This window comes from Tachypleus tridentatus, chromosome 11 (genome assembly GCF_004210375.1).
Source record: "Tachypleus tridentatus isolate NWPU-2018 chromosome 11, ASM421037v1, whole genome shotgun sequence".
In the NCBI taxonomy this organism is placed as follows: Eukaryota; Metazoa; Arthropoda; class Merostomata; order Xiphosura; family Limulidae; genus Tachypleus; species Tachypleus tridentatus.
The window spans coordinates 51,988,528-52,012,382 of record NC_134835.1 but is presented as its reverse complement, the minus strand read 5'-3'; the positions used below and the strand labels follow the sequence as shown (position 1 = coordinate 52,012,382).

Sequence of the window (23,855 nt, the reverse complement as noted above, 5' to 3'; positions counted from 1 at the left end):
GAGTGCAACAACATAATAAAAAAATGCTCTCTGAAAGCAACAATAGGTAATACTTTTTTAATAACACAGATTTGCTGACCAAAGTAGTACACATATATTCAAAATAAATTATAAAATGAAAAAAAAAGCTCTTTGTTCTCTCTACTGCTTATAACCATTAACATGTAAATCAAGTTGTTGCCAGACAACCAGCCAAGAAAGTTAGAGAGGTGTGTATGATTTTCATATACAGTTAAAAGATTTATTCATTTCTTAGCCAAAAATAAAATAAATGATTTAGGCATGGCAATTTTACTTGTATTATAAAGCATTATTGGTAATTGTAGTTGTAACTGACTAAAAACAGTAGCAATAATTTTATTGATGCTACAAACTAATATTACTCAAATATGTTACGTTATAGAAAAGAAATTAAACAAAAAGTATATAAATATTTAAAATGTAAACAATATTTTAATACCAAATCTATTAATGTACATTAAGAATTAAGTATTTAATTAGTTTCAGAACATATACATTTCGATTCTAAATTTGTTCACATACAGTGAGAGTTGCATTTTAATTAAACTTGGAATGTACAGTTGAAGGTAACTAGCAAATACCTCTCACACATATGCTAGCATACATGAATTATCAATTGCTTTGATAACTGACTGGATAGGAAGAATATAACAATTATGAAGTCACATGCATAAAAGAGAAAATATTACAAAGCTAATTATTTAGCATAATGAAATAGAAAACTGAGAATCAAAAAGTATACACATGTTACAATTCCTACAATTACATAATACAAACATACAGGCACAGACATGCAGGCACACATATTTAACCACAGAAGAATCAATATTTATTATTAAAAATAAAAATCTCCCCACATACCAAATACTCAGAAGGGTGGGTCTCCAAAAATCAAACATTTTTTAAGACGAAATGAGGAAAATCACAATAGATATAGGTTGATTTTTGAAACATTAGTAAAGCAATACTTTGCATATAATTTTATAACTATTCTACTAAGTGTAGTTCCATGTTAATATTTTTAAACATAGATTTTTCTTTACAAATGTTGTACACAATGATTTATTGCCAAATTTGGAAAAGTTTAAGTTTAATGAGTTATCAACCTAACAGTGTCAATTAAAAAATGCAAGGAATACAACTGTCAATTTTTTATGTTGTTTATTTTCGCAAAGCTCAGTAAGTGCTAAAGGGATAATTTTTCAAATGTATAATCTCCAATGCTCTCGAGAATTTTACCCCCCCCCAATAAAATGTTGAAGTACAAATAACTTGTGAAATCCAAGACTTTCATTTCATAGACTTGTGCATAAACCATAAATTATTCTGTTATATGTTGGTTTTAATAATACTTATTCAACATATTGAACCAATAATGATTTCATCTTTCACAAATGTTTTTGTTTTGGTAGCACACGAATGCTGTTTGTCTTTTATTTACAGTCTCTGCAGTGGTTTCCATTAACTTGCATGTGTGTAGTGTTGTGATGATATTCAGGTAAAATGTTATCCATACAACCAAATGAGTTGGTCATAATTAAAGAAGAAAATCAAATCTTTATAAAGGCAAAAAATTTTTAACATTTGTATTTCTAACAAAAACTAATTTTATTATTCAATTAGAACTACGTAAGCACTCCATCTTCTAATCTCACATGGTCTTAGTTTACCAAATTTGAATGCAAAAAGTTTGTAGAACGTTTGAGCACATGATTACAAAATATGGGTTCAAAGTTAGAAGCAGGTAATTATTTTTTAATTATCCTTTAATATTTAATAATTCTAAACCATTAACTATTTTTATAGCCTAATAAGTGAGGAGGCTTGGCTATACAAAAAATAAATAAATAAATAAATAAAAAAAAATCCAGGTTTCTTCACCCCTATAATTAATATTTGTTTCTGTGACTTCATTAATAGATTGCTCATTAAAATTACAAGTAGAGCCTTAATAATAGCAAGAACAAGTTGGTGAACTATTATGTACCTATAATATGAGTAGTCTTAACATGAATGTAAAAGTTTTTTAAAATACATGTAAATGTACAGTTTTTTTTATTCAACTAAAATATGGAGCGAGTTTCAAGCATTGATTCCAGTTTGTTCCGTCTTATAAAGATGGCATGCTCAGTGCCAAAAATTTAAAGAGAAGGAAAGAAATAAGTTTCTAGTTTAACTTCATCTTTATGAAGTTAAACAACCGGAAATTAGTTTGCTATCAAAATAATATATGGTGTTCATTTTTAGTAGTCACCTAATTTTCTAATCCAAGGTATCTAAAATGACTTATATAAGAAGATATTTCAATTAACAAAATTTGTGTTCTTGAGTTAACACAAGCTTTATCAAGACAGAAACATATGGAAACATACTTTGTGCACATATAGAGTTAAATTTAAAATTGATAACGTAACATCATGACAAAGAATCACCACATATATCTGAATACTTTTTTAAAATATTGCTTGTTTTTGGAAAAAAACTTTCATAATATAAATATCAAAACTTTAAAAATGCCTCAATATCAAGCTGAAAGAAATACACATGATACACCTGTTCTGAATGAATATAAAAATTAATATATATATTCTGCAATCATAAAATTTAAAAATACATGTCAACGGCTCATTAGACAGTTAATAAATAGACAAGTTTGACTTCCAGAAGAAAGACTTAGCTGTATACAAAGATATATATCCAACTTAGGCTTACAAGTTAATTATAATTTGAGAAAAAAATACCTCAAACATATTTTAACAGAAATCTAAACCATCAGGCTGCATGTAATTCTTTGTATAAAATAGATCAATTGGTGGTAAATTGGAATAAAAGTAATAAAACAAGCAAAATAATAAATAAGACAAATCAGAGATGATGAGAAAATCCACTTGTAAAGAAAAATATATCAACGTTTCAACCTTCTTCAGTCATCATCAGGTTCACAAAGAACCTGAAGGTGACCGTAGAAGATCGAAACATTGTTCGCTCCTCTGCTTAAAAATTTTCTCAACCCAAACCAGCCATGTTTACACATATAGATAAAAAAAAATGTTAAGTTAAACAAAAAGCTACATAATGAGCTGTATGTGTTCTGCCCACTACAGGTATCAAAACCCAGTTTCTAGCATTGAAAGCCTGCAGACACCACTGGTGTGACTGGAGGGCAAAAAAAATCACAAGACTGCAAAATATCCTCAGGTGGGACATAAGAAATACAATAATGTTACAACCATACAGACTACTAGGAACAATGTTCATCTACCAAACAGTGAAAATAGCAACGGTATTAAAACAACTTGAAATGACAAAACTGAGAGAAACTTAGAAACAAATCACATAATAAATATAATCTGAATGTAGAACAAAAAATTACATAGCAAGAAAGTAAACTTGTACAGAAAACCTGATCAGTATTATATATTAAAGAGCTCATGAAGTCACAACCTGGAGTAAAGGGCTTGCACTAAAGAAGACACACAGAAGAGTAAAAACAAAATTTAAGAAAGAAATTGAAAACTGACAGATATAAAGTTGAATATATCAGAACTTTATTTTGAATGTGTGATGCTTCTCAAAAGGTAATAAAGTTCAATCTGTCACCTCCATGTATGACCTCTTGTATTTAACTATGAACACAACTTGAAGTAAATTCATACAGTATAAACTAGAGTTTAATTTTAAAAAAATAAAAAAAAATACTATGACAACTGTAAACAAATTTAAATATTTCCAACTGTTGCCATGGTGCTTCCTTATTTAATAACAACTCACAGAAATCAATTATGTTTAGCCGTCACATTAATTCAACAACACACTAATCTACATTACTGAAATGTCAAAGAAAATAAAGATTATGAATGTATCTAACAAAAAATTTAATTAAATAACCTATACTTAAAAGCATCAAATATAATACATCCTAAGGTATCAAACAATTCAAAAGTTATACTAATTTACCTGTTTTGAAAGCGAATATTCAAATAATATATTTTTGGTCAGTAAAGAAAACACTAAGAAAACTACATATAGGGAAGCATAAAATAATAACAGCATAATTGTTAAAAATTACACCAAAATAGTGTCCTTCAAATGAAGCTAACAAAATGTAAAAACAATCCAATCATATCACTTTATGCAACTACGAATCATGATTTCAGGTAAAACAAAAAACTTAAAACAAAAGTACAGCCTAGCAATGAAAAAAAATCTGTCAGAAGAGAGTTTACAATACAGAATTGTAATCTAAAATTTAACCATATTTCTAAAATAAAAGTCAAATAACAAATACACATTATCTCGGTCAGAATTCTAAAACTCGGGGCTTGTTTGAAAGAACTCACTCCAAATAAATTAAGAATTAAATATATTATTTTAGGAGATAAAAGATGACCAACTGAACACAAACTATTTAGAAATGTTAGAATACATTATATCAGAGGTATTATGAATATCTCAACATCAAAAACAGAATGAAATGTGAGCTGTTATGTTTAGTACAAAAGCATCATATATCATGAAAGTTTAATTTCAATTTGTGAATTTGTGTCACTAGATACTGATCACAAAATAGCTTATATCTAGCTTACATTAAACTAGTGTAATTATACAAATATTAAATCAGCAGAAATGTCAGCACACAAACAAATGATACAACACTTCAGAAAAATATGTATTAAAACATAGTCAAAAATCAAAAGTAAAAACTAGTCTCCTCTGAAGAAAAATGAGAACACAATGCTAATGCAAAGTTATGAACATTTTATTATACTATATATACATATATTGCTACGAATAATAAGAAAAAATATTAATGTTACCATTCAGTAAAAATCACAAAAAAATTATAAAAAACCATAAAGCCTTTTTCACACAGACTTTTCTTCATCACAAGCAAAGGCAAAATGAAGCAAGAATATCATTTAATGTGCAGTTCACTTAAAAGACATACAAACAAATGAAAAACAATGTAGCCAACACCAAGTAGTTCACCCTCACAACATTTGTTTAATGTGCATAAATCTACATTTAATAGCAATTATTTCTTTGAACCATGAGGGAAAAAAAGGAATAAAGTATTTGTTGGTAGCAGAGGCTAAGACCTGGATATATACATAATTAAAATATAGAAATATTCAAATCTAAAAATATTAAATGTTAAATTATTCTGTACAATTTATTTATAATTTTCAAAAACTGTTATTCATAGAACTGGCATCAAAATAGTCTTCATAAGTTCAACAAACATTAAACCTATAACTATACTCAAAGTCAACAGGAACTGTGTACTATGTGAATAAGATACAAACTATTATGCCTTTACTGACATCCATTAACAGTAGTGGTTATAATGTTTAAAATAACTAATATTATCATTTATAACTTTTATCTGTACACTTTTATCACAGATTGTTTCACATTATTAGCCCAATACACACACTTAGGACTAGTCTAAATCCCCTAAGGTGGTCAAACCAAATGAGATATTGAAGGATAATATGGCTGAAAATACTGTCAACAGCAAGGGTACCCACATGATGTAATAATGCATTCTAATCTTTATAATTAAGAACTAATAAAAGTATACTTAATTAGTTGTACTCACTATTAGGTTGATCTTTAGTTTTTCTCTAATCTGATATATTGCTCTGATTGGAAGTTAACATTATACATTATAGTAAGATATACTACCCTGACTAATATGCTGACATCAATTTTACAGAATAAGTATCTATCTAGATTAAAAAAATGTCACATATCATACAATTATACCTGAACTGGTCCAGTAAACTGTACTGTTATTCTCTTAATTCTTCGTGACACCAGCAGCAAATTGAGCTTAAGGGGCTTTTCACCTTTCAAAAAACACTCCAATTAAAATTATACACACATACATACAACTTACATAAAATGTTATATCAAATGTTAAACTTGCATGTGTTTGCAGGTACAAAGGAACATGTATGACTTAGTCAGATATTATCCAAATATTACACTAATTTTGGTTTGACAGACTGAATTTTGCTCTGCATGTGTATTTGTAAAATTTGTTTTTTCACAATAAACTGAAAAAAAGCTACTAAAAATAAAAATCAATATTTTGTTTCTTTTAATTATGTCTTGTTTCAACTTGCATATCTATCATCTAGGTTAGTATTCACTGACATGATTAAATATATTTTATACTAAAAATCTAAAAATAGTTTCTTCAAGGCTAATGGACTAATTGGTTAAGAAATTAAAATCTGAGAATTACATTCAGTACATGCTTTAAATATGGAGTAATGTTACTGCAAACTACATATTGTAAAGTAAGAATACTTTCTTAATAAGATTAACTACTAACATAAGAGTTTCAAGAATTTACAGTTTAATTGTTTTGCTCTTTAAAAACTAAAATTTAGTGTGATAATTTGCACTTAAATCTCAAATCACCACAAAATTCCAGACATGCACTTAAATTAGTGGTAGTAGTGGTACAAAATTGGCTAGGAAATCTGAATCTATGAATGCATCACCAACATTTTCCAGTTATTTTCTGGTACAGTTCATCCTATTTCAAAGATTTTGAAGAGCTTAGAAATGATCATATAAAATAAAATTCAAAATAATATTAAATGTTATCAGTAACCGTTTACTTAAGTGTTAGTGTATTTAATACTTAAAAATCCATTGAACCCCAAGAAATACATTTTATGACAGTGATTGAACAGTACGAGCTGCATGATCAGAAACACAGGATGAAAAGGTAATTGCCCATTTCAGTAAACTTAAGAGCTCTTCAAAAAAAAAAACCACATGACTCCCATGAAACAGTTTAACTCTTTTTGCAGTGAGCTTGTGCAATTTACAGAAATCAAGTGATAAATTTTACTCATACGATACATGTAACTGAGATTTCGTAAATGTATCTTCTCAAAAAATGGTAAGTTTCATTAAATGTTATAAGTATCTTCTATCAAAATAATGACAGTTTTATAATTAAGTGTTTTTACTAAAAATACATTATTTTCCTATTATAATTACTCACTTTCAAACTAGTAACACATCAAGTGCAAAGTAATTTTCATTTTAAATATAAAAATACTTTTCTTCATCTTTTTGTTTCATATTTGATTTGCATAATCTCTAGAACCTCCTAAAATGTATCTATAATTTTATTAGGGTAAATGTTTAAAAATATCATATCACTAGCTTCAGCTATTATTATCAATGTACAATGCTACAAATTAAAATTAGGCAAAAGAAAAAAAATACCTTTTAATATTTTCTAGAGTATCTTTAAAGAATTTCCTTTTGTTAAATTCATAATTTTATCTCCTTTCCTTTTCATGCATAGTTAATTTTTATTGTTTTATTTTCCTTTTTGTTCTTTTACAACTTATCATTCATCATCTTGACACAAATCAATGGTACCTTTGAAGTATATTATAATTTCTTTGGGAGACATGCTCAACACTTCAACAAATTTTAAAATAGCCTTTGTTAGTTTATAGTGTTAAAGTGAGCTACTTTTATCTGTTACATATTTGTATATGTAACATTTGCAAGGAAGTCACAAAGCTGAAATAAATCTGTTGAAGATGGATGTTGCAGTTGTTAGTGGTTGAAAAAATTCATTTAAAAGTATTTTGAAAGGATGCAAAAAGTTATGTAAACATTTTAGTGGCTAGATGTACTTCTACTTTATAAACATTGTATTACTGAAGATATAGACAGCTAAAGAAGAGATTTTTTCATAGCTTGTTGGTCATAAATACATCTGAAGTTGTAAGTAGTTTTTAAAAGTTTACATTGTAATAAAGAACTTAAAACTTGGATAAAACTTCAAATCATAACACACATTAAAATATTTAATTAACTTTCATAGATCGATATTAAAGGTCTTTAAATTTTGAATGTAACTCAGTGACTTGCATTTTGAAGGGTTGGTTGGTTGGTTTGGCATTTTATGGCAAAAAGCAACTATGTTATCTGCACCAAACGTCTGGTAAAAAGTTAAAATTAAAGAAAAATAACTAAAATTCAAGTAAAACAAAACAAAGTTTAAGTCTTGAATTAAAAACATAAATAGCATCAAAACCAATTTTTACATCTAGTCTACAGCAGTAAGAGAAAAACTACAGTAATACAAGATGTAAAGAACTTTCTGTAGCATAATTCTAATGATCATAACTTGCCAAGATGACTAACAGGTATGTTCAAAAATCAGCATTAGTCACCTGAAGTTGACCTTTCCAGTCCTGGTTTTGAGTTAAATGAAATTATAGAAGTATTCAAAAAGTAAAGTAGTACATGTTTTAAAAGCAAAATTTTAATTACTATAACTCACCAGGATGACTAACAGGAATATCAAACATCAGCATTAGTCATCTGAAGTTAGCCTTTCCGATCCCAGTTTTGGATTATTTGAGGTTATGACCGTTTTCTAATTTCAAACTGAACTAGATGTACTTTGATTCTTAAAAAAGAATCACACTAAAATGCATCTAATGTATAAATTTAAAAAACTTAAACATCATGAAAAAGACTAAAAACATTTCTCAAGTGGACATTGTCACCATCCCCAATAACACTAACATTACAGATAAATCTTAGGACAAAACACATTTAAAATGGTGCTGTTGTTGAGAGTCGTAATGACAGAAAAACAGTAAAATGTGGCTTATTGTTACCCGAGTGTTACACAGACAACACATTGGTGCATCAGTCTCAAAAAAAGAAAATGAGTGAGTTACGAAACTGTAGCCGATGCATAGTCTACTTAGAACAACTTCCTTTTTCCGATCCTTAAGGAAACAAGATGGCTAAAGTCCAATAGAGGATTTTATTTGGAAAAGCTTGTTTTCACATTGCTCACTTCAAGTCGACTACCAACTGGCACGAAGCCAAACCTTGAATACAGGACTACAATCCATTTAAGGAACAGGCACAGCAGCGATTAGTGCCAAAGAAAACAGATTCGAGTGCAGTGTCGGCGAGCCCATTCCCCGCAAATACCAATGTGGCCTGGTATCCAGAAAAACTGGATATAAGTAGATATTAAAGAGAAATGTGCCAGTCAGTTTTGAATATTGGCAAGAACAAGGTGAGAACTAAAGTGAACCAATTCAGGGCCAGAAGAGAATTAAGCAATTCAGTATAAATAGTGCAATTTAAGTACTGCTTAGCTTCTGTGTGATCCAGGGCAAGAAAAATGGCATACAGTTCAGCAGTGAAAGCAGAAACTGTAGAGGGGATTCTGCATACAACCACCGAACAACAAATCATGGCATCTATCTGTATAAATAGGAATTGAAGGATGGTTTCAAAGATGTTCAGCAAATAACAGACAGTATTTCCAATTGGGAGTATCTACTTTTCTCAGGTAATTTAAAGAAGAGTCACATTTGGGGACTGTAATAAGCCATGGTGGGTTGAGCTGACCAATGTATACAGCAACGTTATCCAAGGACAGACCCAATTCATCCAACTGTGTCTGGATATGAAAGCCAAAAGGAGCAATGGTAGATCATCTGTTCTGAAAAAGCATAGCTTACCAAAGAAGGAAAACACAATCCCAGGTGGGTTGCTTTGGTAAGAAACAAAGTTTCAAAGCATACAGTAAAGACAGTTAGAAACAGCAGAGGTGTAGAAGAGGTTCATGAAACTGTGTATAAGCTCTGAACTGGGGAAGTGCAGAAAGCCACTGTGCAGAGCTGAAGTCCCTGATGATGAACGAGGTCCAGCATCTTCAAGACCAAGGCCCTGTTTTGTTTGTTTTTCAGGAATTTTGAACACAGCTACACGAGGGCTATATGTGCTAGCCATCCCTAATTTTAGCAGTGTAAGACTAGAGAAAAAGCAGCTAGTCATCACCACCCACTGCCAAGTCTTGGGCTATTCTTTGACCAAGGAATAGTGGGATTGACCATCACATACACGCCCCCACTGCTGAAAGGACGAGCATTTTAATGCAATGGGGATTTGAACCCACGACCCTCAGATTATGAATGAAACACCTTAACCCACCTGGCCATGCCAAGCCTCACCAAGGTCCTGCCAAAGCCATAGACCAGTGATCTATAGTCTAGTTTCAATCAAATAAGAGCCCGATATATAATCTTTAGCATAAATCATCAATCTGCTCCCCAAGTGGTAGAAGAGAAGACACAGAGGATGTTCAATGCTCTTGTACATTGGACTGGTAGCTGTTTTATGTGTGGTATTAAGGTCAGCTTACAGTCAAAGATAAGCCCTAAGATCTTTGTCTCAAAGGCCATATGTAGCACAACTTCACCTATATAGAATTCAGGATCAGAGTGAATACTTTGTTGGTGCAAAAGTGCATGCAAATGGTTTTAGAGAGAGAAAAGTTAAAACCGTATGCTGTGGTCCACTTCAGTAAACAATTGAGGGCAGTCTGTAGCTGCCATTCAATACACCTCATGTTTGATGACTGACATGAGGTGTGAAATTGTTGACATAGAGCTTATTTGCAACAGTAAGAGGGAATTGTTAAGTAATGGAATTAATCTTTATACTGAAAGGTGTTACACTCAAAACACAGCCCTGAGGGACTCCAAATTCTGAAAGAAAAGAATGGGAAAGTGTCAAACCCACAAAAACTTGGAATTGCCTGTCCATTAAAAAATTTTTAATAAAAATGGGCAAATGGCCACGTAACCCACATAAATAGAGGTCTCGCAAAATTCTATACTTCCAATGTTGTATCAAAAGCCTTCTCAATGTCAAAGAATATTGATACAAGTTGTCATTTGAGAGAGGCTTCTCTGATTAACATTTCAACTCAAATCAGGTGACCCATGGTGGAGTACTGTGGTCAGAATCCACAATGGGTGGGCAAGAGGAAGTTGTTTGATTCAAGGAACCAAACAAGACGAGCATTAACCATCCTCTATAAAGTATAACAAAGATAGCTTGTCAAAGCAATTAGATGGTAGTTTGAAGGAATCTTGGGATCTTTCCCAGGCTTAGAGAAAGGTAGGACAATAGCCTGGCACCAGGCATCAGGAGAAACATTCTCCTGCCAGATCTGGTTAAAAACAATGAAAGGAATAGCAAGAGAAGCAGGAGATAAATGGTGCAGCATTTCATAGTGTACATCAGATCTGACCGATGTACTGCCAATCCGACGAAGGGTCAGTTTGAGTTCCACCAGTGTAAAGGGATGATTATAGTCACAAAGACAATCACTTTGAAAGGAAGGAGGTAATTGCACTGCCTGAGTCTTGATGGCTAAGATGGTGGAGAATAAAGCAGACGTGCTAGCTACCTGGCAAAAGCTTTCACCTAGAGTATCAGCAATGCTCCAGGTGTCAGCTACTTCCTGGCCATCAGAGAGCAAGATCAAGAGGGAGGCAGAATTATATTTTTCACTGACCTTTCAAATCTTGTTCCATACGACTTTTAAACATTTAAGGTATTCTGTGGATAAAAAGTCAGAATTTTTAATTAAGTATTTTTACTACAGTTTTGTCAATAATTATAGTGTCAGAGTGTTAACTTCTTTAAGTATAAAGTGATTTTCATGTCAAGAATCAAAAATACTAGTCTTCATATGAAAAAATTAAGTTTCAGTTGTATAATCCTTATAACCTCCAAAATAAATATCAAATATTTTACCTGATCTTTCCTACATTGTAACTCTATACAACTGCCTATCCTCATAAATGCCATAAAAAAGTTAGGAAGTATTAAAAATTGTTTATCTAACTTGCAAGTCCTTATACACATATGTATAAAAATAATTTTTTTGCAAAACGCTATGAATAATGATGTCAAACTATTCTAAACACAAAAGTCAAGGGTTAAACAGCATAAAAATGTTTATATATACTTTTTCTTATTGACAATTATAATCTAAGTTCTATTAGCATTTACATTTATTTAGTATAAATGTTTAGCAAAATAATAACTAGGTCCATATTGGTATTTTACACAATATAATTTAAAATTGATTTAATATAGAAACACAACAGTCAATTGTTCATGCGATTATTTACTACCTTCATAACACAAACTACAGCATAATCATCTAGAACAAGCAATTTCAAAATAAAACAGTTACCTCTTCCAAGAAGCCAACGGTGGTAAAACCATGCACTTTGATCAGAAGGATCAGTAAAAACTGCATTCTGAACTAAATCATATTCTAAAAAAACATCAAACAAAGATAGTTTCAAGGCACAATATACATTTACCACATGTAGTTGAAGTCAAGTGAAAGAGCACCAAGTTCTTAAATAATAAAGTTAATATAGTGAATACAAAACTACTAATTGAATCATGTAAAATGGATATTTTGTGTGAAAGTACTAAACAAAAGTGAAACATATTACAAAGTGTCATTAATAAAGTTCTATTCATTTTCATTAACATCAAATATTTCACATATCATTAAAGATGCCAAGTTAGTTTTACATATACTCACAAAAATGATAGGGTTATTAGTAAATGCAAGGGTTATTTATAAAACTATTTTTATATTAAATTCAACACATAAACATGTCTAAAACAAAGACAAACTACCCAAGTGAAACTACACATCAGTACAATGTAGAAGTATAATCCAAGATTTAAAAACTAGTTTTTAATATAAACATTTACCTTTAAGCAATATCTCTTCAGCTACAGAGTTTCTGTCAGAACTAGGATGTACTATAGGCAAAAGAGAGCTACGGTAATGCCATGCAGAATAGTTTGAGAAATTTGCTTCAACTTTTTTCAAAGTGAATTTCAATTCTTCATCTGGTCCAACATTGGAATGTTTGCAAACAAACCGTCGATAATCCCAACAATGAACTATTAAGAATTATCAAATGGCATTTTAATTAATAAGGTAAACAACCAGAAAAGGAGGGGTGTTGAAGGTCAGATCAAATAAATATGAGCATATAAAGGGTGATTGAATCTAAAAGTATCTATGTTAAGTCTACTTCACAATTGCTAAAACAATATAACACTTCTGTTGCACATCCATACTGGAAACTTTCTTCACATTCTATTGAACTGAAGCACAAATGTATCACAAGTTTCTCTTCATAAATGTTGAGTAAAAGCTACCATTATTTTTTTATTATTTATCTTAAAAATAGTATCATATAATATTAAAAACAGCTTTATACATCAAGTCTTTGAATTTTTTATTTCAATCTTGTTATTTTTCACAGTAACAGCTTCTTCAAATTTCCAAATTTTGAAAATCAATCCAATTAATAAATTATGAAAAGCTATTCAGTAAAAATTATGTATTATACTAAAAAATCAAGTTTCAGTGTTTCTAAAAGATATATTTTTTCAATCTTTACTTACAGTTTCTTTCATCTAAATCTAAAAATCGATTGCACAGCTGAAGCTCCCTTTCCCAATCTGGATGTGGCATAAACAGAAGTATCCATTCGCGTTGGTTCCACACTCCATAAGACTTAGGATTTTTCCGAAGACAGTTTTCTAAAAGATACAATTCTTCTTGAGATAGCTGTTGAAACTCTTCCTCAGTCCTGCAAAAAAGGCACCTTAATTGGTGATAAGTGTCCAATTCTGTATGAAAAACCAACAACCAAAGTTATGAAGAATATCACAGCATGAGAAAGTTAATATAATAACTGCCTAGAAGAATATGTCACAAGATAGGGCCCATCAGATAGGGTGTCAGTTCACATGTAAAACAAAGTGGCTAATTATATCAAACTGTCATGTGAGGTAAAATTCTAAGGTCGTGTAGTTTTCACCAGTAAGTAAAGAGTAGGGATATCAATGAAAACTTGTACATCTTAGTAAGTAGCTACTACAAAAACAGCTAAAAGTTATTTTCATGGTACTGTATTTTAAAATACATTAACAACTTTTCATCTGTTAATTACACAGAACTCACATCCATAACAATAACTTGCTTAAAACACTGCACCTAAAACGACCATTTTATACAATATGTACCTATCATTACTAAAGTCGATACTCTCTCTTGTTTAACATGTATTACTTAAAACATACAAGTCTGTTGTACACTCAAGATATGTGTGTGGTGACATCAGAGTAGCTTAGACTTTAATAAGAGTGAAAGATGAAGTTTATGTGAATAATAGAAATATTTATGTACATCATACAGTTTGCAAATTGCATTTGCATAACCTCTAGGATCTCTTATATGTAAATTTAGAGTTTTTTAGTATCTCTGTATATGGTATCTGATTTTTATTCTCTTTTACCACAAAATGTTGCTCTATCAGAAAAGTAATATGAATAAATGACAATTCTAATATCAAACACCACACTCAATGATACTCTGTAAAAGGTGAAATGTGCACTTGGATCTCCATCCAAAACCTGATACGTTTTTAACAAAGAGTTTTACGATCTCTTATTTTCTAAAAAGTTCTGTGTATAAAATAAAAGGACACAAATTGTATACAATATTACTCATAAATACATCTTTGATATTTTGAAAATTTTTACAGTTCTAATATATGTACATTTCTGATTCATTCATATTATATATTAACAACCATTTAGTTATTAATCACACAATAATTCACATCAACAACAAGAAGTTACTTGAAATAGCACATGTACCACTATAAATTTCTATAACATCAACTCTCTGATTATCAAGTTGAATATATTACATACACATTTGATGTTGAATATTGTTTAAAAGTATATCACTTAGTAACAGTTTTATGATATATGACAATTATAAATCGGTTATTCTGTATAAAGATTCTAGGTATAATAAAAATAAAAGATAGGCACTATATGTATCATTTCTGCTTATATACATCTTTAATATTTTGATCAACTATCAAAGCAAGCATTCAAACTGTTCAAATAAGTACTCACTAGTTGTTAAAATATAAAGTTACTACAACATTTCAGAATATTTCACTTACATGCTTCTACAGAGAGAGTTGAAATCTAGCAAAAAAATATTGTTGCTTAAATATTTAAAATCAGTTCAGGAAGCCATAAGGATGTCATTCTGAGCTTTTCATTAATCATTCAAATGTCATAAACAGGAGAAGGTGTAAATAGCATTTCCAAAAATGGAAAGAGGTGAGCAGGTCAGATTCAGTAAAAGTAGTGATACCCCAGCAAATAGAAATAATACAAGGATTTTTATTTGAGGTTCTAGCTTGTCAGCAAGTTGAGTTCCTAATATGTCAGAAATTATAGACTTTGTAGTTGGACATCACACAAAAAAATTTCAACCAATGACTCATTTAACTTACCATGTCACACAAATACTGATATTTAGGATTTCCTTTTTAATATTTACTTTTAGATTAAGAAATCAACTAATATATAATACCAGCAGTTGATCCCAAACTTATTGACAAATATTCCAAAAACTGTAATTCAATAACACTTTAAATATTAGTGAAGAAACACAGTGGTATGGCCTTTGACCCATGACTTATAGCAATAGGGTCAAGAAATATTAAAATAAGATTGTAAGTTAGAAATAAAGAATGTACACCTGCAGTTAGAAGTATTTTGTGAAAAAGCACACAAAAATAAGGAAAGGCAAAGAGAAATATTAAGTCATGTACGTATATCTGTTGAAGTTATGAAGTTAAAAATTAATAGTAGTACATATACATTATACAATACATTAAAATTATCATGTAGAGTGAAGCATTTTGTTAGTACTTATTCTATCCTTGAACAATGTCTTTTGGATGATTTGATAATAATAAATAAAAAAAAGTCCCGTCCACAAAGTAGTAACTAATATATTGACTACAATCACTTTATTTGTAAGCCAAACTTCATAAACTTTTCTATTGCAAAATTACCACGGGCCTGAAACGCTAATAATATTTAAGCTACGTTTTCATGCCAAGATTAATGACATGTATTAAAGTTATGTAAGTATATTTTAAATGTAACAGCATACCTGTCTAATACAAAAGACTGTTTAGTGTAGGTAGTACTTAGTTAATTTATTTTGCGAGTTAATATTTCATGATTGTTTCATAATAAGAGTTAAAAACAGATGATTATTGGAAGTTGTGTTTTAAGTTACTGATGTCAACATTACAGATAGTTCTAGAATATCTTAGACAGAGATATAAATAGCAGCAAACAGATGAGAAATCAAGAGAACCAAAAGTAAAGCCAAGTGAAAGAGAATTTTTCTCAGAGAAAAGTAAAAAAATGTGATGATAACCATCTTAACAGTAAATAGCCTAACAGTTGACATGCTAAAGTGAGATTAACAGTTTTTTGAGATTTAGGGATAATAATTTTTCTCAAAGAGTTTTCTAAACCATCTGAACCTGTCTATATGTTCTCTGATGAAAAGTAGATGATTATTTAAAAGTAGGCCTATATGCAAAAAACATAATTCTTGGAATTAGGCCTAAATAAAAAAATCAGAGAAGCATCAGAAGTTTAGGAGACAAATGTGATAACTCATGAGACAGCATAAGTGCATTATATCAAAATACTAATTTAATGAAAATAGCAAAATATAGGTTGATGTATCAAAGTGAATTCTAAAGCAACTGAATTAAAGTGGACTCATGACAACATAGCAAAAAGAATTTGCGTATGTACATTTACCTTGTTTGCACTATAGTATTTTTGAATAATTAGTTTGTATGCACTGTTCATTTATTGCTGAATTTAGTTCCAACAAGTCATAGGCATCTACCATAGAAGAATCCTTAAGCCAAACACACCCATATATATACACACCTACATACTTTTAAAAGGCAAGTTTCTGACAGGACAATACAGTGATATGCCAAAAAAAAGAGCCAGAACAAGGGACAAAGAGAACTTATGGCACATAGCTCTACCCTACAGTGCTTTGTTCACAAGTACCAGGTAGTTTATACCTTAACAGTTATTTACAATGTTAATATGCATAGCTTACCTTTGATCTTTTAACATGGATAAGATTTCTCTTCGTATATTCCAACACGTATAAAAATCTGGATTTGCTTGCAAAATCTGTCCAGAAATTGATAGCCCTTCATCATCATATTCTTTTAATTTTCTCTGTTAATAAAATCAAAACAGAAATATTTAATACTGTTACACTAAAGAACTTCCTTTAACAGAAAATAAAACATTTGTTCTTATTCAAACTGTTCATCATAATATGATACGATGGGCTTCAGAGAATGTGTTTACTGGCAAAATTTATACAGACAAAAAAATAGTGCAAGAAACTTGACATGCTTCATAATGCTAGTGCCCAGTATATTGTCATCTTTAAAATTTGAGAAAAAAATTAAATTACACAAACATTTCCAAAAATAAAATATGAACAACATCACTTTCAAAATGTGCAAGACACTTCACTTGAGACTCATTCTTGTATCTGAAAAATAATTTCTCATCTTCTTTGCAATTACTTTGATCAATATTATTTTTAATTATTTAACTTTTTTTAAATAGACTTATATTCAACTTTTTCTCTATAGTTTAGTTAAGCTCTTGAATAAATAGTGGATATATATACACTTACATAGTATATTAGACTGTTATACATTGTATATGACTTGCAGACTTGTGTACAAGATGTAATTCTTACGTAACCTAGCCCATTACTTTGAGACATTATCAGAAAAATTAACAAAATATGATAGTTCTTTAAAGATTGTTTATTGGAGTTATTGTTAGGTTCTTCACAGAAGAAAAGGAATTTATGAAATGACCATGAAAATGGTTAGTCAAGAGCATTTCTGCAGATTGTAATAGATGAAGTATCTGTAGTCTTTAAAATTCCCAGACTTAAATAAAATGAATAATATACAACTTAAACAGTTAAAGAGCAAGCAAAATCAAGTACCAAAATTTAAGTACTTTTACATTTTCTTCACAAAAATGGAGAGTTATCTATCACTCGATTTATTTGTATTGTGAAACTTTTACAATCTATTTAGAGCCTATCCCAGTGTCTCCAAGGGTTAAATGGTTCTATACAAAATTATACTTGTCTCTATTCATATGCATATGGAAAATAAAACTGTGGACCCTCAGGTTTTTCAATTGTCAAAATAAATTACAGTAACTTTATGTTTCAGAACCGTTTTCTGAGAAAAATAAGGTTTTTTCAGGTTTTTTTTAGCATATACAAAGTTTTAGTTACTTTTAAAATAATACACAACTTCAAAAAATAGAGTTAAGAAGCATTCCTTTTTACACTTGAGTTACAATAAATAAACAACTGAATCACCTTCTCAAATATTTTCTGGGTGCCTGTCTCAAAAAGTTGAAGTTTCTTTTGTCTTTCTTTCTCTTTTTCTGCTTTTTGCTCTGCTGTTGTTTTTACCTTCAGTCGTCCATGCTGAAAGAGAATCTCAATAGTTTACAACAGATAAAGACAAAACAAATAACCTAAATTAATATATTGAATGGAAAAGAAAAACAGCAATTTTATAACAGTTAAATAGCTTAGCCTCTAAAATTATAATGTAATACTAATAGATACTTCTAAATGGACAATAAACTCTTGCTTCAATGTTATTTTGTTGAATAAAAAGTGTCTTGGAATAAGTATGATGCAGCATTAATGTTAAAAAAAATATAAAAGTTTCTTATTACATATAAAAAGGTTCTGTACATGTAGAATGAAAATCAATATAAATGTACAGTAGTCTAAACCAAAATTATAACTATATGTGGAAAGATGGGAATGTTCACTATATTTTAACCTCCACTCACAGCATGCTAGATATGCAGATAGATATGTATAAACTGGTCTGATAATGATAATTTTGGCCATAAATCCAATATTTGATGAAATTTGGCATAAAGGAGCCATGGGTGAGTACAACACTTGAGCAAAACTGTTTGAGAAACAAAATACTAGAAAAAAATATACAAGCTTTGATAAATAACAAAAAAAATTTAACAAATTAAAAACTGAAGAAATGGTTTTCCAAAATTAATGAAGTGAAGCTGAGAATCATGCCATCCAAGTAATGTCAAAGAATATTTTTAAATAAGTGAAAATCCAAAAACAATTCGCATTAACTTTCTCTATATCAAAGAAAATAAATTATTGTTACCCTCTGTTTTGTTCTATCACACCAATTATTTGTTCACTTTACTCTCTCACAACAGAAACCTAACATGCAAAGACACGTTGTGAAAAACTATTATCAAAGCTCTTAAAAACAAGACACAGAACATATTCCACAATTCACTTGCCCAAAAGAGCAGAAACTTCATCAAAAAATAAATGTACTAAGTGAGGTAAACATAATTATTTTTAAAAGAAACCACATTATTGCTTATTAAATAACATTTTAAAGTTGTCTACAAAATATTTAACAATAAATTCCAACACTTTCACACACAAAGAGAAATATATCACACAGCCTTGTAACTTTCTCAATTTGTTTATTTAGTCTAGTTATATAGAAGTCAGATCTACAATTTTAAGTTATCAAAGAATGCATTAGCCTCTACATCACTGATTCTCTTTTAAATTTCACCTCTAACGAGATAGAGATTCTTACACACACACACACACACACACACACAAAATCAGTGAACTAAATAAATAAAATGCCACTGAAAGCTAAATATTGTTGGAAATAATATATGCTGTATTTTTATATCCAAGCTCTTCATATACATATTCATTCATATAATTTATGATTTTTAACATTCAAGTGACTAGGATTTTACAACATAATAACTAGACTACCCCATGTACAAGCCAATAAAAATATCATTGTTTACATTAATACAATTATTAATAAACACCTTATGCATATATACAAACACAACAGTTTAGTTTTTAATTATACTTGTCACAAAATATTAGCATCAAACCTATTATATTTTCAAACACTACACTTTAGGAATTTTCAAAAATTAGAAGAGTGCATAATAATAACATTCTATCTATTCTAACAATTGGCAATAATGAGTTTCACTCATTCCATAAATCTTCAGATTGGCTGGTATATAACAAACACTGCAGCAGTTAGAACACTATTTATACAAGTCATCTGTCACAACAACACTATTATGGCAGAAGCACCCATCTAAGATGGCAAAGCATGGCCACAATTAATTATTTTTTCAGAAGTCATTAGCACCAGGTATATTTTTAAGCTTTAAACTTCAGCCAGTCCCTTAAGGATTTTCATGAATTAGAAGGGTGTATAGTAATATTATTCCAACCAAACTAGACCTGTCATATTCACTGCCAGCATCAAGATTTGCACAATCCAGAACTCTGAGGCTGGTTGAGACAGCAAATACAGCCATGATGAAAACACTGCTTACATAAGCCATCCATTACAACAACTGTCATAACATTAATGCTCCTCCCAAGCTGGTGAAGCATGGTCACAGTTAATTGTACTTGTCATGAGACATTAGCATTGGGCCTATATTTTTAAACATTACATTCTAACCCCAGTCCACTATAAACTGTCAAAAATTAGATGAGTGTATAATAATACTATTCCAATTGCACCAGAATATCCAAGGTCCAAATGCACTCTGCTACTACACAGAAGATGAACTAAGAAAATCATACTTCTAATGGGTAAAGAAAGACCACTTATCTGTTAGGTGTTAAGCAGTGAAATTCTCAAAAATACAAGTAGAAGTATTCAGCTGGGTGAAATCTATTTAACATTGAATATATTGATAAGAACATATTTCCATCAACAATGAATGTTGAAATACTACAGAATGATTTGAATTAATTGGTAAATTGGACAAATATTTGGCAAATAATCTTTAATTACAGTAACTATATAATACATTTGGGTTGTTATAATTTCAGTTGCATGTTCAATGTAGATGAAAAACCAGTAAATTGCTCAACAACAGGAGTGGATCTTGGTATTGTGGCTAAGTAACCCAAGTCAGCAAGGCAGATATCTGTTGCTAATATAAAGCTAACAGAAGTTTTATGTGTTTAGCGTATATACAGATGCTGATCACAATTCAAAAAATACAATTATCTATTAGTGTAAATCACAAGCTAGGCCTAAAACAGAATGATGTGTACAGTTTTGGTCTCCTTACCTACAAAAGGATACTGAATTACTAGAAATGTTTCAGAAGATGGTTACTACAATAACTCTGAGGAAAAAATGGTTATTTTATAGAAACATGTTGAGATCTCATACTTTCTCTTAAGAAAATGGAAAATTACAATCTTATTTAAATTTACCAGTTTATCCAGAGAATTGACAAGATAAAGGTCTATGATTTCTTTGTTCTATATTAAATTAATATTTAAGATTTAGAATATATTGCTACACTTCAGTTACTGCAAAATTATTACCCTCACCCCTGAAGAAGGGAGGGTGAGGGTATTGCCATCACATCCATGCACGTGTTTTTCTGTGTTTTTGCATATACAACTTGAAGATTAATGTACATGTAAATATTACCCATAATAAGAAGTCAGTATAGAACAGTCATTCCAAAATTTGATCTAAATCCAAATTCTGGATCACTTTGAAGCACTTCTAAATAATGAGGAGATAGAACATTTTCACAGTTATGGGCTAATAACTCTATAAAATGTGATCAGATTTGTACCACATTTCAAGGGGGCATTAAAGTTTATAATGCTCATTACACTACTAAAAATTATCTGAACCCAAGAAGAATTTTCCCAAGTTTTTAAAAGTGAAATTTGATGCTATCTTGTAAAGGAGTGGAAGGAAAAGTGTATGCAATCTCACTGACTGCTCTTGTTCTTCTCACTATGATTAGTTTATGGAATGAATAGCCATCAACAAAAGTGGAGGTAAACACCTTACAAGTTTACGATGGAAAATAATGGTGGTTTTTAAATGTTTAATATTTTTTCTCTCGATGATAGGTGTGAAAAGACAGCTTTGACAAATTGAATAGTCTCTTGTTGTCTGTTTATCACATCATTACTATTAGTAGAGTTAATTGCTCTTTCAAGAGGTTATACCTAAGCACTTAATTTTTCAGAACCTCTGTGATTACACATATCCTTCAAATAATTATCCAAAGGCCCAGGATCCACACTATACAGTAGCAAGTGAAATCTATTATTACTTACATGCATGATAAAATTATTCAGTTAATGGTACAATGCTTACTATAACTAATTATACTTTATATTGTATAATGTGCTCTTTGAGCTGTTTATCATTCTACAATTTATGAAATATTTAGCAAAATAAATATATTTATATAAAGTTTTACAAAATGTAATTAATAAACACATTAGGTTTTTTGGTTTCCACATTAAAAATTACAGATTAATATAAATTATAATATAGGCATAATTTATATTTTTAACTAACAAAAAAGATATTACTGGTGAAATATAATAAATGATAAACGTAGTAAAATATAAGGTTAAAAAACAGAACAAAAACCATATACACCCTACTCCAGCTTCTGTTATCGAGTTAATAATCACCTAAACAGGCTAGGTACTATTTTTACCGGTAAAAAGAGTGCCCAACTTGATATTTTTGCAACTGTTTTTACATTAGTATTTCTAAAACTACTACCATTAGGCCTATTACTACAGTATCACACTAGTTTATACTATAGTTATACTTCGTTGTCAGTAGACTCTCCCAAATTTATTACCCTGGAGTTAGGTTATGTACTGAACGATCCAATTAACTCTGGGATATGCAGTACAAAATAGTACACTACAATAACAGAAAGAAAAAGAAAAAAGATATGCTCTATAAGTAGTCCATTAATTTCGTCACTATACCATTTCGGCATTCCAAGCTTCTTCAATATTTTCTCCTCCCCTCGTAACAAACTACCAAGGCAAATTATTTCAAGGTGGGAATATTTCAAACACTTTCACAGCGTAGTTAACTATTTGGGGAAATGTTGCAATATATCACATTGGTGTTGTATTTATATTTACGAGATGAAAGAAGCGTTCCAAGCTAAATAAATTTTTGTTTTTAATCTTAAATCCTATTCTTTGATATTGTGCTGTTCTGCCCAAATATTTACTACACGTTTGTTTTGGCTTCACCAGGGACGGTTTTAGTCATTTTGGAGGTATGGTAAGAATTCAATAAATTGCCTCCCGTAATGATAAAAAAAACAACTCAAAAGTGGAATAAAAGGCAAAGAATTAGTGGTCATTCCATGTGTGGGGCTCCAGACAATTACCCAGTTTACTCAACAGTTAAGATAGTGGGGTTTCGCAAGTATTAGTCATCTGAATGTAAAATAATTTGTTTTTCTGTTTTGCATGTGTGTAGTTTTTTCTTATGCTATTTATTAATTAAATTATGACTTTGAAATAGGAGAAAGGGGTTGCTGTGTTTTTGTTTTTATTTTATTTTTTTGGTATTTAAAGGCTTTACCATATTTATCTTAAAATTATTTATTGTTATATGAGCATGTTTTGTAAGCTAACTAAATACAGGTAAACATCGATATAAAACGCATCGATAAAGCGCGATAATCAGTTGGGCGCAATGGGGTCTTAGGCCCCAAATTTTTTGGGGTTTCTACAGAGGCCGCCGCTTAATATTACCACTGCTTAATGTAATCAGCCGGTTAATGTGATCAAAAATCAAAAACCAAATCCACTTCAATCTTTTTGTATGGTTTTCACGCCGCATATTGTGATCAAACCCCGGCCTGCCCGTTTTTGTTTCAGTACTGAATTCGTATTTTAAACTTTGCCATGACATTTTTTTATCTGATAATTATTTGACTTCAGTTTGTACTTAGATTTTAATAATTAGTAAATAAATTATCAAAATTAATTACTATATGTATTAACTTTTAAAATTGAACTAATTTTAATCAGCGTCTAATCGTAAAAACGATCACATGATTGCTCTGACGGAACTACTTTTAGAATATCAGCCCCCATCAAA

At 30.1% G+C, this 23,855-nt stretch overlaps 1 protein-coding gene across 8 annotated transcripts in view; it reads right to left on the bottom strand.

The window, feature by feature from the left end:
* RabGGTa (Rab geranylgeranyltransferase subunit alpha) overlaps window positions 1-23,605 on the bottom strand; it is a 41,820-nt gene extending 18,215 nt beyond the window's left edge. Inside the window, exons 1-7 of one of the 8 annotated variants that reach the window (XM_076467257.1) lie at window positions 22,721-23,605; window positions 18,209-18,319; window positions 16,901-17,025; window positions 13,333-13,520; window positions 12,628-12,822; window positions 12,089-12,172; window positions 5,791-5,873 (exon numbers count right to left, since the gene is read on the bottom strand). In XM_076467257.1, coding sequence (XP_076323372.1) covers window positions 5,791-5,873; window positions 12,089-12,172; window positions 12,628-12,822; window positions 13,333-13,520; window positions 16,901-17,025; window positions 18,209-18,319; window positions 22,721-22,723 — 789 coding nt within the window. In that variant the 5' untranslated portion in view covers window positions 22,724-23,605. Of the gene's footprint in view, window positions 1-5,790; window positions 5,874-12,088; window positions 12,173-12,627; window positions 12,823-13,332; window positions 13,536-16,900; window positions 17,026-18,208; window positions 18,320-22,411; window positions 22,701-22,720 lie in introns of those variants that run through there. The other 7 variants (XM_076467256.1, XM_076467262.1, XM_076467260.1 and 4 more) reach the window with 7 other exon arrangements.
* Window positions 23,606-23,855: the final 250 nt, after the last annotated feature.